General features: G+C 47.6%; 2 protein-coding genes across 2 annotated transcripts; one reads left to right on the forward strand and one right to left on the reverse strand.

Moving 5' to 3' along the window:
* Positions 1–696: 696 nt before the first annotated feature.
* sarm1 (sterile alpha and TIR motif containing 1) lies at positions 697–7,578 on the reverse strand. The gene is made up of 9 exons (XM_041241103.1): positions 5,948–7,578; positions 4,069–4,687; positions 3,516–3,728; positions 2,980–3,071; positions 2,319–2,554; positions 1,939–2,041; positions 1,276–1,465; positions 1,072–1,193; positions 697–796 (listed from the first exon to the last, which is right to left on the reverse strand). Exons 1-9 carry the CDS (start codon positions 6,400–6,402, stop codon positions 697–699), a joined length of 2,130 nt encoding a protein of 709 aa, XP_041097037.1. The 5' UTR covers positions 6,403–7,578.
* Positions 7,579–7,942: 364 nt separating this feature from the next.
* Positions 7,943–12,205, forward strand: vtna (vitronectin a). Its single transcript, XM_041241109.1, has 8 exons — positions 7,943–8,150; positions 8,383–8,502; positions 8,747–9,073; positions 9,493–9,632; positions 10,148–10,304; positions 10,813–10,953; positions 11,256–11,654; positions 11,850–12,205. Exons 1-8 carry the CDS (start codon positions 8,093–8,095, stop codon positions 11,969–11,971), a joined length of 1,464 nt encoding a protein of 487 aa, XP_041097043.1. The 5' UTR covers positions 7,943–8,092; the 3' UTR covers positions 11,972–12,205.
* Positions 12,206–12,210: the final 5 nt, after the last annotated feature.

Consider the following 12,210-nt stretch of genomic DNA (forward strand, 5'->3'; position numbering starts at 1 on the left):
TAGTGAACAATAACCCTGTATGCGTAAATAAAACATTTGAAATACAGGCTTCATATTTGCAGGGTTATATACACTCATTTCCCTTTTTTTCCACCCAAATGTTAACTGTAGCACCTAATAATTAAAACTGTAACACATTTACAATTTTTTTTTTTTTACAAAATATTAAAAACAATAAATAAAACCCTGCAGCTGTTGCCTAATGGTTCAGTCCGGTTGCCTCCTCCTGTGTAAGCAAATGGACCAGTCCTGAGGTTAATTGATTACCTGACAGCTGAATTGAGTTTGACCTGAGAGACAGGCAGCTTTTCCATTTCAAAGTGACATGACCACGGAACAAATCACTCTGTCCGTGGATGAACAGTCTCCTCCCAGAATGGCATGCAGCAGCTCAGCTAAATCAAGAGACAGCCTTTCCATCTTCAAGACAGACCAAGCAGAAACACTGGGGGGGGGGATTTAGCTGTGCGGATTTATACAGAGCTGTGAAGGACAGCATCTGCAGGCTGTTTGGCGTCAGTGCAGATGTAAAGAAGGCAGGGAGGGGGGACTGAAATATATACGGGTTTGAGGTCCAGAGCAAGCTTGACGTGGGTATTGTACAAGGCATAGGGGTGAAAGATCGAGGGTACGCTTGACGCAGGTCTCAGATGCCCTTCACCCCACATTAGAACTGTCCTGGGAGGGGGGTGGCGCTTAGAGACTGTCAGGAGAGCTGGAGCGATCTCTGCAGGGCTGGCCTTGCAGGAACCGAATGATCTTCTCAATAGTGGCCTCCTGATACTCGTGGGACCACCTGGGAGGGGAAGAGAGAAGAGTGAGATACAGACCATGTCGCTAATATCACACACAAACTGTTTTATAACACGGTTTCCCCAAATAACACTGATCTGATCGATGAAAACAGAGGCGCAACACCATAATAACAGATTGTAGATTTACATTATTTAAAAAACAAAACAAAAACGATCAGGCTGTGCGTGAGTGGGAGGTGTGGCTCTGCCCCGCCCTGCCCCATCCCGCCATGCCCCATCCCACCCCGCCCAGCCCCGCCCTCCGTCCCTGACTCACTTGACTCCGTTGAAGTTGAGGACGGCCCTCATGTCCTCGGGCAGGCTGCTGGGCTCGGGCCACAGGAAGTGGTCAGTCACGGGGACAATGTTCTTCCCTCCGTTCAGGGCTGTGACGATCTCCTGTGAATAAACACCGTCGGTCATCGTGTCAGATTCAATACCGAAGCGGAGACGTCATGAACGAAGCGACTCTGCCACTCACCTTGTGGACCCAGTCCTTCATGTCGCTGTCCCCCATGCACTTGTCAAGCGCCCCGGCCGACATCACCAGGATGAAGTTGCGCGCTCGCTGCACGCTCTGGATCAGCTTGTCCTCAAACTTGCCGGCCTCCAGCTTCTCCACGTCGATGAACACGCTGAACCCACGGACCTGGAGATGCACCTTTAGCAGGCTGACCGGAGAGAGATGGAGAAAGGTGAGAGGGGGAGAGAGAGAGTGCGCAGTGCTTTCCTGACACACACCCAGGGGGCGCTACCAGGGCTGTTCAGTACAAGATGCTGTTGACCCCAAGAATACCATTCTATTCACATACTTATTTGGAAATTTGCTAACCACTTGGATAACCTGCAATATATGCAATATATATATAAAATATATATATCCTAACAACGTGTAGTTATAGGGTCTATGTTTCAAATTTATATTCCTGTTATTCATTGTAACTCTTATTCCATATTATAGTTAAAAGCTCTTATTGACGTCCCCAGTTAAATCTCAGCTCCACTGCAGTTATATGGGTTGGAGAGGCTGGTATGGCATTGACCCAGCTCTTTATCACTATGTGCTCGAGGTCTGTGGTGATGCAGTTTGTGCCATGGGGATAACGTGTGAAGCACCTTTCCACCTCTACTCAACCAGGCTCACCTGGCAAGCTGGGAGCCGGTTGTCCTCCGATAGCTGATGAACACATCGGGGCCCTCTGGTTGCAGCTCGCAGGTACTGCAGGGTGGGGGGGTCTGGAGCAGCTCTACAGAGGAACACAGAGCAGAGAGAATAAATGAGGGGGGCTCCAGAGACAGAAGAAAGAAAAATGACTGCAATTGTAATAGAAAGTTGGTTGCACAGGTACAATGCTTTGTTAGAGTGAATGCCAAAATGCAGCACATTTATATAGGTTGCACATCCAACATGCCAAAGCTTGTCTTTAGTGATGCCCTTTTGACAGCTTTTGAAGTTGTTCACACACAGTTAAATCGTAAGTTTTCTTTCTATAAAAGGGAGCATCTCCCCCTCCCCCCAAATACCTTTTGCTGCCACCAAGATCTTGGTGCGGTGAAGTCCGTTCTGCACGAGGCAGTCTGCCTGGAGCTGCTGCTCTGTGACCCGGGGCAGGGAGCTCCTTTCCAGGCCTCCCTGCAGCAGATTGTAGGTGTACTGCCGGAAGCGCGGGTCCACCCCCCCCAGCCAGTCCGCCAGGTTGCTGGGGTCGCAGGTCGAGTAGTTGGCGTAGGTCTTCAGCTCTCGGAGCTCCCTGAGGAACCTGCGGGTCGAGCAAGAGGAATTGGAATTAGAGCCCAATTCAGTGGCGGTGTTCTCTTATGAGGCAAACGGGAATCTCTTAACTAATAACACCACCATTCTTTCAATGTCACTGCTCTGCACATATAAGCACTAAGAATCTTTTTTTTATTAGAAAGTAATCCAATTTAGTGTAATTTCATTGCAGTTTAAGTGCAGCTGTTTTCTTTCAATACACTGAGGTTGACTCAAGCTTGCAATGTGATAATAATAAGAAGTATTCAGGTAACTTTCAAAGCTAGCAGTGCAATAGTAGATCAGCCTTAACCTACAGTGTTAACAGCCAGGACAGGCTCCTCCATACAGTAGATGCCCAGATTATGATACTCTCAATCCTCTCCAAAAAGGGTACTCTAACATAGAATGTGTGGCGTGATGAAGGTGTACCTCTTCCTGGTGAGGCCGGCCGTCATGCCCAGGTCGATGCGCAGCTCCAGGTCAGTAATGTTCAGAAGCAGGTCTCCGTCCACCTGCAGCTCCTGGGTGGGGAGAGAGGACAGGAGCTTGGGGGTGAGCTCAAAGAATGTTTAAAACATAATTCTGGAAAATGTTGCATGTCTGGTGTATACACTAGAAGCTGTAGAGCATCCCAAAACCTTTTGATCTGCACAGTTTTCAACAAGCTCGAAATGATTTAGAAATGCTGGTCAACCAGTACAGTAACTGTGTTCAGCAGCATACAGGCTGGCACAATTAGCAGAGATGTAATTAGAGATTAAACGGATGTGCACACTGTAGCAGAATTAGCTACAAAATGAATGGCTCTCATTGCAGTAATAGAAGATGCAGATGCATGACATGCGTAAGGAAGTGGACCAGGTCGTAAAGCCCTGACTATATAAACATGAAAATTTGCCATAGACATCATCACCCTTCACGACATCACGTAGCGTGCAATGACCCCCTGGCACACACACACACACCTGGAAGCGCTCGGTGTAAGCGGTAAAGCCGATCTGCTGCAGCCAGGTCTGCACCTCGCCGGACTTCCAGTTAGGCACGGCGGGAGAGATGCGCCGTGGGATGTCCTCTCCCATCATCCTTAGCGCCCGCTTGGCGAGAGACGAGGTGGTTCCATTGCTGGAGTAGCTGACTATCCTTTTCAGGCTCTGCACTGCGCCAATCTCTTGGAATATCTGAGGGTAGGGGGGTGAGGCAAAAAAGAGTGGATCAGAGGGATAAACAGACATCAACTCAATAAGTGGATAAGCAGATAAGTGGATAAGTATTTGGCAAAAGTGTCAGCTGGAAGTCTTTATCATTGAAGTAAAAAACCTCTAGTCGAAATGAATGGCATTGAATTGGTTAAGTTTTATAAACTTCCTTCACTCTGTCTATCTTATAATTTTTGGATTATAAATGAAAAACAGAGACAGACCTTTTAGTTATTTTTACTCTCCTGTTTTTATAATCCACGCATCAAAATGGCCCGATACAGAAATGCAAATACAGACCGACTCCCGCCAGCCTCCCTACCTTGGTGTTGTTCTGCCTGGATTTGATGCTGGTCTCCACGCACAGGTAGAAGGCAGCGATGCACTTCCCCTCCAGACGGGCCCCGTCCAGCAGGGGCAGAAGGTGCTGCAGGTCGGCGGCGGTGCGTCCCTGGGTGTTGTCGGAGCTGTCGAGGAGGCTGCGCGCGAACTCGTCCGGGTCCAGCGAGGCGATGAAGGGCTCCACAAGCTCCAGGGTGCCGGAGCGCACCACCTCCCCCTCCACCTCCCTGTTGGCAGCGAGCACAGCCACCGCCAGGCAGGCGTGGAAACGGATCAGCTCGTCCTCCTTGGAGAAGGCCAGCGGGAAGAGCCACTCGGCCGCCTGCTTCTCGATCATCCGCCGCTGGCAGGCGTGGCCCCCGTACATGGCGCAGTTGGCCAGGGCCATGGCGCAGTGGCGGAGCACGGTGGGGTCGGTGCCCCGGCACCAGTACAGCACGGAGTCCAGCGCTCCATTGCTGATGAGCTGGGAGCAAGTCTCCTCCGTGTGCTTGAACATGTGCTCCAGGATACCAGAGACGCTGCGGGCAAGTTGAGCATCATCTCGCTCGCGGGCCAGGTTCAGGATCACCCCCAGACCCATCCGCGCCACGCGGTCCCTGCAGGGAGAGAAACACAAAGTAGGGCAAACTTACAAGACACTAAGGATGGATTAGATCTGCCTGGACCCCATAAATCCAAAACTTCATCAATGGAAGATAAAACTTAATTCAAAAGGTAAGCGTAGAAACCTTTCAGCACTAGACTACTTAGTTTAGGGGTTGATTAAATCCATCTACACCCATCTAAACCACAGCTGGATTTTTCTTAGGGAATCAAGCTGGATTGCACCAACAGCAAGTTGTCAAACAAAAAGTCCAGGAAAGTAGCATCTTATATTTCCATATGGAAAAACATATAATGTACTATAGATGCAGACTCCATTAGAAGTAGGAGGCTCCACCTCAAAGAACATTTTGACATCTTAATCTGCACTAATCACACAGTCCCGGCTTCTGCTTAGCATTATAACATGATGTGATGGGATGAGTCACCACTGAATGAGTACAAACTAAGATCTGCAAACTCACTTTCTGCTAAAACTGCAGTTCTGCCATCAGTGAGCCAGTCTGCAGCTTTACTGACTGGGAATTAAATAACAGTGTCAGACTGAAAAATAGTCTGAGAGTTCAACTTTGTAAAAGCCAGTGCTGATATACATGCATAAGCAAGACTAACCATGACGTCACGGGGTATGAAGACAGAAAACACGCTAGTGGCAGTGTTAGGGTTAAGAGCAGCCAGTTTACATTCATTGACTTGAACCCCTTGATTTCTGATCCTCAGAAAATGAGCTATCCTTACTGAGTTGGCTCAGTTAGTAAGCACAATTCGGCCTGACCTCAGACAGCTGACTGCTGGCATAGTGAAGCTCAAACATCTGGCTGCCTGTGATCCTGGCTTCGTTTGCCACCAGCAAATTAAAAAACTATATATAATGCTGCTTTATCAGTGTCCTAATGTAATGGAAAACACCACAGATCTTCAGGCATTGATAACTAGAAGAATGACCACAGTGCACTGGTTCTTGATACTATAGATATCTATATATATATATATATATATATATATATATATATATATATATATATATATATATATATATATATATATATATATATATAATATAAACATACATGATTATCCATGGCACAGCTAGCTTTTCCAGTACGCCATGATCCCCAAATGGTGAAATCGTCTTCCCAAAATGAAGACTTTGCCTTTAATGGATGTACCCTGTGCAGATATTCTGTTAAGTCAGTTTGCACAGTTCTACTAGCAGGGATTCTTCGTTGTAATTTTTTAAAAGCTCGTCTTACCTGTTTTCAGATGTGAGTATTTGCTCCAGTAATTTGGTGGACTCGTACTTGATCTCCACTTCGGGGGACTGCAGCAGCTTGAGAAGCAGGTCGAGGGCCCCTTCCAGCCGGATTATATTGCAGATCTCCTCGGCGACCTGCCTTCCGACCGTGGGCAGCACCCAGGCTTCCTGGACCAGCTGGAATGTCTGCGCGATGCCCTGCCGAATCTCCCCTAAATTCGAGGTTTCTTCGGCCTCTTTCAGAGTCCGGATAGCGGCGCGGAGCGGGGGCAGGGCTGCATCTAAAGCTGCCCGGACATCGGTGCTCAGACCCGGAGATACTGCCTTGGGATCCGGGCCGGATCTCCGGGTCTGTAGCCGGGAAACATATTCGGGAACTAAGAGTCTTTCGGAGCTAAACATGGAGAAAGATCTGCAGAGTTTATACAGAGAAATGGTAAGAGACAGAAGCATGAACGAGCATCGCCCGTATACGGCCGGGCTGGTTGGATTGTAATAAACGGCCGGTGATGCACACAGCGATGCTTGGCACAGATTTCAATGTTCTTTGTATTTGCTTTGTATTACGTCATCTGATGATGAATTTTTTTTTCAAAAGGACTCTTTTCAATGGCTTATATATAATCAATTTCCAAAGCACCTTGATAGGATTCGCAATAATGTCCGCGTTTCGAAATAGACAGGAGAAATGAATGGATTAATGAAATCCCTTTGTTGTTGTCTTCATATTGTTTGTGAGAGCGACAGGAGAAACACCCCCCCTTTCTTCTGTAGGTTAAAGCGAGACAAACAAAAATCAGCGACTCCTTCCGTTTATTTTACGCAGACATTGCGTTGTCCTTAAATGTCTTCATCTATAGGTGTCAGATTTGGGGAATCCTCTCTAAAGTCTCTTTAGTTAGCCTCATCAGTGTGAAGCCAGGCAGCTCTCCCCAGCAACACCGCGTCAGATGATCCCTCATCCGCCCCCAAGTGGAACGGTGAGGTTATCAGCACCACGGACAGCAACATCCGCACCATGGTCACCCTAAAAAGCCCGAACCGAGGCGCTGTTTTCTAATGCTACTGAAACAACTACTACGACTAATAATAATAATAATAATAATAATAATAATAATAATAATAACACTGTCAAGATTAGGGTACTAAGGACAGCGCTGATTTGACCTGACCGCATAGTCTGCAAGGCCTTTAAATTGCGGGAATTCATTAGTGACGAGCGCCTTTAATTCCATTAAGGGAGATGCGGGTTTTACCCTACAAAAAACGAATCAGTCAAGCGTGTGTGCGTTTTTTTTCTCCAACCCCTATTCATGCACACAGTACATACATACAGAGGGCTCCTTACTTTACACTCAGTCTTCTGTTTAATGATTAATACAGCACCGCAAAACCAAATTTACAAAAGTCCCGCTTTGCGCAGAATGACAGTGTTCTACAGGGGGCAGGGCTTCCCTTGTCATTGTCGCTTGTTCTGCGTGTGCATTTGCTCACTGACTGCTACTACAGCAGCGGCGTGCCAGCCTTGCGCGGGGGAAGGGTTTGCTTGGTCTTGTGGTTGTTGTGTTAACCTGTTGACAAGCTGAACAGCGGGTTCCCACTCTGCTCCCGTCAATAATTAACGTTCAGGTACGAGGTCGCGATGGGCAAGCAAGGTCGAACTGCCAAAGGCTTGCTTGTGTTCAGATAGTTAGGAACCGCGTTTCTATAAATCAGTAATGATAACGCAATAAAGCTACCCAAAACTGACTGTGTGTGTTTCCTACAGTGCCAACAATAACCGCCCTCTCTCCTTCTCTCTCTCTCTCTCTCTCTCTCTCTCTCTCTCTCTCTCTCTCTCTCTCTCTCTCTCTCTGTCTCTCTCTCTCCTTCTATCCCTCTCTCTCCTTCTATGCTCTCTCTCTGTCTTTCTCCTTCTATCCCTCTCTCTCCTTCTATCTCTCCTTCTCTTCTCTCTCTCTCTCTCTCTCTCTCTCTCTCTCTCTCTCTCTCTTCGGGGTTAACATGATCGATTTCTGGTTAGTTAAATCTAAGGCTAAGTCAACACACGGAGGTGAACGACCCCTTTGACCGCTCGATCGTCTGAACGAATCTGCAACACCCAGACCTTCTCAGTTCCACGCTCTGCTCCCAAAGAGAAGCCATGAAGTTGGGGGTGATCCTCATACTGTCCGCACTCACTGCCGCTCTGGCTGTAGAAGGTAAGTCAGAACCGCTGTGACTCAGCGCCTTGCTACTTGAATGGTCTACAATGGGTGGAACTTGTTTTCTTTGAAATACATTGGATTTTACAAAAACAAATGTCTTGAAGTCTTAAAGCTGTTATAAATTGCAAAGAGCAGACTTACATTGTCTATCTGGACTCAACACAGAGGGAAATCTTGAACTAAAGCAAAACCCGTTTTGCACCGGTGCGTTTCTCTTTCCTTGCAGAATCATGCGTTGGCCGCTGTGAGATCGGGTTCGACTCGAAGAAGAAGTGCCAATGCGACTCCATGTGCAAGTATTACCAGAGCTGCTGTGTGGACTATGACCTGACGTGCCGCAGTAAAGGTAGGACCACTACTCATTCGGGTCCCGCGTGTTTGTTCAGTGCTGCTCAGTGCTAGAGCGTCCACGTAGTGTAAATTAGTACAGTAGTGGTTTAATAAGACATTTGCAACCACACCACTTGGCATTGGTTGGCGCTCAAAGAGAGGGACAGCCACCAAAGAGTGTGTGGAATGTGGGCACGCTCACTTTGCATTTGAGACAGAAATGTAAATGATAAAGTAAACACTCTTCTGTTTTGTGCCAGTGTCCCGCGGAGATCTGTTTGATGTGCCAGAAGACGAATACGACTACAGTACCAATGAGACCGAAACTGTAGCGAGCGTCCTGCCACCAACAGAGAACCAAGGGGCCTCGCTCCTCAGACCCAACGCTGTCAGACCCAAACTAGAGGCTACCACAGAATACGTTGAATATGAGCCAGTTACCAAGCAGCCTGAACTGGGAACAGTTGCAGAACCCGACCTCACCGAGCTCACTCGTCCTCCGCAGTCTGAACCTGCCGGGTTGTGCAGCGGTGACCCCTTTGATGCTTTCACGCAGGTGAAGAACGGCTCTATCTACGCTTTCAGAGGTAAGAGGGGAGCTTAGCACCACGTACCCCTTCTACTGTGAATCTTCTACTGCATGATAAAGCAATGAAAAATATATTTATTAAGTGTCCAAAACTGCCTTCATCAGCTATTTAAAAAATGTCATGCATGAAAGGGTTAATAGCCTAATTAAGTCTAATTATAGTCATCTTTTGGAATGGCTCAGCATGCTATGCAAAGTCAGTCTTACAGTCAGACCTATAGACCGCGTGTTTATATATATTCCCAAGTCCCCTCTCTCCTGTGTCAGCTGCATCAGGGTTAGTTTTATTAACAGGTATGGGCATCATTCTGAGTGCTTTTTAATTTTGCAGCACTGGGTTGTCACGTTAATTGTGTGAGATGAACTGTAACCCAACTCACCCTCCTCCCCACATTGTCTCCCCCTTCCGACTCCCAGGGGAACATTTCTACCACCTGGACAACAAGGAGGTGAAGCCGGGATACCCAAAACTCATCAAGGACGTCTGGGGGGTGGAGGGCCCCATCGATAGTGCCTTCACCCGCATAAACTGCCAGGGAAAAACTTACATCTTCAAGGTGCTGTCAAACCTGACCTCGGGTAGTGATTATTGGTTCAGGTCTTAACAAGCTTACCCTTCATTTTAAACGTCCGGTCATGAATTCCCAGGCAAAACTAAGGTATAGGTTAAACCAAAGTGAATACCAATGTTTTGGCTACTGACTTAATTGACGTAACTGTGGCAAAGGCATTAGCCAAAACCTATGTGTGCTTGATTTGAGTTTCTTATAACCATTGCAAAAACAGATGATCGTAGATTGTAAGGTGAAATCTGAAAGCAGGTAGATATGTGTTTCAGTCAGTGCCTTCATTACACCAATCATGAATAGAGGCACCATTAGGACTGTTCGATTCTGTGCTATGGGGTAATGGTAGCACTTACACTAGTATGACACTGTCATTGGCAGATTTTAAAATACACCAATAGAATCTAAATCAACGCTAGGTGGTACAGAGCACAAGCATGTTACAAGCACATAGCTCCCCTGTGCTCCCAGCTCAGTCTGACACCGTGTCTCTCTCGCTGTGCCAGGGTAAGGAGTATTGGCGGTTTGAGGATGGCGTCCTGGACCCTGACTATCCCCGGGATATCTCCGAAGGGTTCAACGGCATCCCAGACAACGTGGACGCGGCGTTCGCCCTCCCGGCAGCCAACTACCGAGGCAACGAAAAGGTCTACTTCTTCAAAGGTGCCGCCCCCCTCCATATAAAAGAGTTCTTTGTTTGTGCTTCGTTTCACAGGACCGGTGTTTAAATAACCCACAGTGGCATCTGCTCTGCACGGAAATAGAATCGCTTGTGTTGTTTTACTTATTTAAGCAGGAGATTTACCCATTGAGACCGAGGCCTTGTTTACAAGGGGATCCTGTGAAACAATAAATAAGACAATTCCTGTTTGTGGTTCAAACTTAATCAGCAACACGCAGAGATGAAAGAATAGAACATGTAAGACATGTATCTGTTTGATAATGTGGACTGACGGAGAAGCATTGGTTCCAAGCAAATCCCTTCATATTATGATGGAAACAATTCCACATTTTCGGAATAATTCTCCCAAACTCCTAAATTCTCCCAGCATTTAAAATGATACTTGTGTTAAAAAGGGCGCTGTCAGTTATGGATCAGAAATGTTACTATGATGCCCTCTGGGTTTTTAGACAGTATATGAAGATTCATGGGACAATCCCCTCTCCCCAGGCTCCCAGTATTACCAGTACAAGTTCCACAAGCAGCCCAGTCAGCAGGAGTGTTCGGAGATGGAGCCTTCGACTCTTTTCAGCCGCTACACTGCCATGCAGTACGACAGCTGGGAGGAGATCTTCAGCTTGCTCTTCCAAGGTGGGACCCCTCACACACAACCTGCTACAGACGGGAGTGAATAACTGAGGCTATCCAGAAATAATGACTGGAAATCTCTTCCACTCTCTTCCTCGGCTGTCCTCCCACACTATATCCTCTCACTCCATCGTCCTCCTCTCTCTCCCCTCTCTCTCCTTCTCGGCCATTTCTCTCTCCTCTCTCCCTCCTCTCTCTCCTTTTCTCCCATTTCTCTCTCCCCTCTCCCTCCTCGCTCTCCTCTCCCCCTCCTCTCTCTCGCCACTCCCCCCTCTCCCTTTCTCTCTCTCTCTCTCTCTCCCCAGGTTCAGATTCTTTCTCCAGCCCCAGCCCTCGCTTGATCAGCCGGGACTGGAAGGGGCTCCGTGGCCCGGTGGATGCAGTGATGGCTGCCCAGCTCTACGTGGCTCCCAAGGTCCAGACTGCCAGCTCTAGGAAAAGCTCCAAAGCCAGCAGGAAGCGTTCATACAAGCGCCGTCGAGGGAGGAAACAGAATCGCAGGCAGGATCGCTCCGTGTTCTGGGACCCCCTGTTCCTGGGCGAGAACAGCGACCGCAGACAGCAGCAGTGGCAGCAGCAGGGGTTCGACTATGGCAGACAGGACTATGGGGGACAGGATTATCTAGCATTCCTGGATTCAGAAGAGGACCATGACATTCTCCACAAGTGCCAGCCCATTCAGAGCATCTACTTTTTTGTTAAAGGTACGTCTTGGGTAGCGTCGCCAATGTCCAGCCCCTTCTTAGGGCTCTTAGTGGAGTGCACTGCAAGTCAGAAGCTGGTTGGTTTGACAGGTTAAATACTGGGGGATTTTGGGGTGTAGCTCCCCTATAAGAAAGGAGAATCATTAACCATGTCAGGAGCCAGGTCTCAATGATAATATTCTTGTTTTCTTTTAGATAAATATTACCGTGTGAATCTTCAGACCAAGAGGGTGGATACTGTATCGCCACCGTACCCAAGACCGATCGCCAAATACTGGCTGGGCTGCCCGGAGAAAGGAGGAGCAGAGAGGAAATGAAAACCATTATTATAATGTGCAGTATATTATCAAAGTCTGTGAATCTGGTACTTAATAAGGAGCAATGATTATATGCCAATCAAGATATACAATGTGAATTATGTTACTTCCGCTTTCCTGTATAACTTCCATATGCTGAGTTACAAGGCCCACTTTAGCGGGGCTTGAGCACTAGTAAATGCTTGCTGCAGGCTGTCAATTTGTGAAGCAGCTGTAATAAAAATGGTCACTTTGCTGTT

The sequence above is a fragment of the Polyodon spathula genome, unplaced genomic scaffold (genome assembly GCF_017654505.1).
Source record: "Polyodon spathula isolate WHYD16114869_AA unplaced genomic scaffold, ASM1765450v1 scaffolds_764, whole genome shotgun sequence".
NCBI classification, from domain to species: Eukaryota; Metazoa; Chordata; class Actinopteri; order Acipenseriformes; family Polyodontidae; genus Polyodon; species Polyodon spathula.